General features: G+C 41.5%; 1 protein-coding gene across 34 annotated transcripts in view; it reads left to right on the forward strand.

Moving 5' to 3' along the window:
• LOC110490765 (myosin-binding protein C, slow-type) overlaps nt 1-871 on the forward strand; it is a 37,536-nt gene extending 36,665 nt beyond the window's left edge. For all 34 annotated transcript variants that reach the window (XM_090200620.1, XM_090200588.1, XM_036944788.2 and 31 more), the window contains one exon: nt 2-871. Coding sequence is in view for 17 of the 34 variants with exons in the window: in XM_036944788.2 (XP_036800683.2) it covers nt 2-102 (101 nt within the window). In the remaining 17 variants the exon portion in view is untranslated. The remainder of the gene's footprint in view (nt 1) is intronic.
• Nucleotides 872-1,291: the final 420 nt, after the last annotated feature.

Consider the following 1,291-nt stretch of genomic DNA (forward strand, 5'->3'; position numbering starts at 1 on the left):
GGGGGCTTTACCTTCTCTGAGCTCATGCAGCGTGGAGTGCCTTTACACCTGATCGATAAGTACATGAGCGAGACCAAGGTCGTGGAGCAGCCAGAGAAGTAGTCGGACTGAGCAACCACTGATACGCCTAGGCTGCCCGGAACCTGTCGTCACACCACTAGTGATCTGCCTCTCACCAGCAGTCGAGGGAGGGGCTGGAGGGGGAGGGAGGGTTGTACTGGACTTTGGCATGGCATGCTGTGTGCGGGAGCTAGTTACCATAGAAGAAGCCAATTCATCACCAGCTTTGTGTCATCTCCTAGTATTCAAAAGGCTCTGTTTAAGCTCAGTTGCATGTTGGCAGTGTTTTGGCTGTAGCTTTTTATTTTAGATGAGTAGTGCAGGAAATGTGCAGTAGGACAAACTGTAATTTCCACCTATCTGGACATGTTTTTGTCTCTGTTGGGATTGGGAACTGTGTTTGGGGGAGGGAGCTAATGTTGAAATGTATAAACAATATGGCTTGATGTCTGTAATGCAATGTCTTGTGATTAAAGATTGAACTTCAAAAGATACAAATATTAAACAATTTCTGATCAGGTGATTTACAATAAGAATTGACAGTATTTCGCGTTCTTACAAGCATTTCGCTACACTCGCTTTAACATCTGCTAACCATGTGTATGTTACCAATAAAATTTGATTTGGGCTTTCAAACAGACAGTTATCCACCTTTTGTTTAAGCCTTACACTGCATGACGCTGTGCTTTCTCTGCCCATACTGTACTTCAGGCTTGAGCATATTCTCAGCTGTCAGGCCATCTGCGCATGCTTTCATCTTACATTTTTTGTTTATGACTCCTGGAATAAAATAAAAACATGTAACATAGCATCCTTTATGTGTAAATATTTTTTGTAAGTGTTTTTCAGTACATAATAGGAACAAATTACAGTATTAAGATGCTTAAAGAACACGCCATATTAACTTCAGAGTGCACTCGAAACTTAAACGTTGGACTCTTACGATCTTCTTCTGTTAAAGATTGATAGTCTTCGCTCTCTCTTTTACTTTCTCTCTTTACCTCCTAACAACAAATTGAGTGTCTCTCCTTTCTCCCCCGGGAGGCTTTACCTTCTCTGAGCTCATGCAGCGTGAAATTACAGTATTAAGATGCTTAAAGAACACGCCATATTAACTTCAGAGTGCACTCAAATGTTGCAACTACAGAATAAAATGTTACAATTTTACGTTCAATGGAGCTATGTAGCTGCAGTAACCTACTGCAGTTGTAGTTCACTGCTTCTAGTGGTC

Source organism: Oncorhynchus mykiss, chromosome 15 (assembly GCF_057628025.1).
Source record: "Oncorhynchus mykiss isolate SJ-2025 chromosome 15, ASM5762802v1, whole genome shotgun sequence".
In the NCBI taxonomy this organism is placed as follows: domain Eukaryota; kingdom Metazoa; phylum Chordata; class Actinopteri; order Salmoniformes; family Salmonidae; genus Oncorhynchus; species Oncorhynchus mykiss.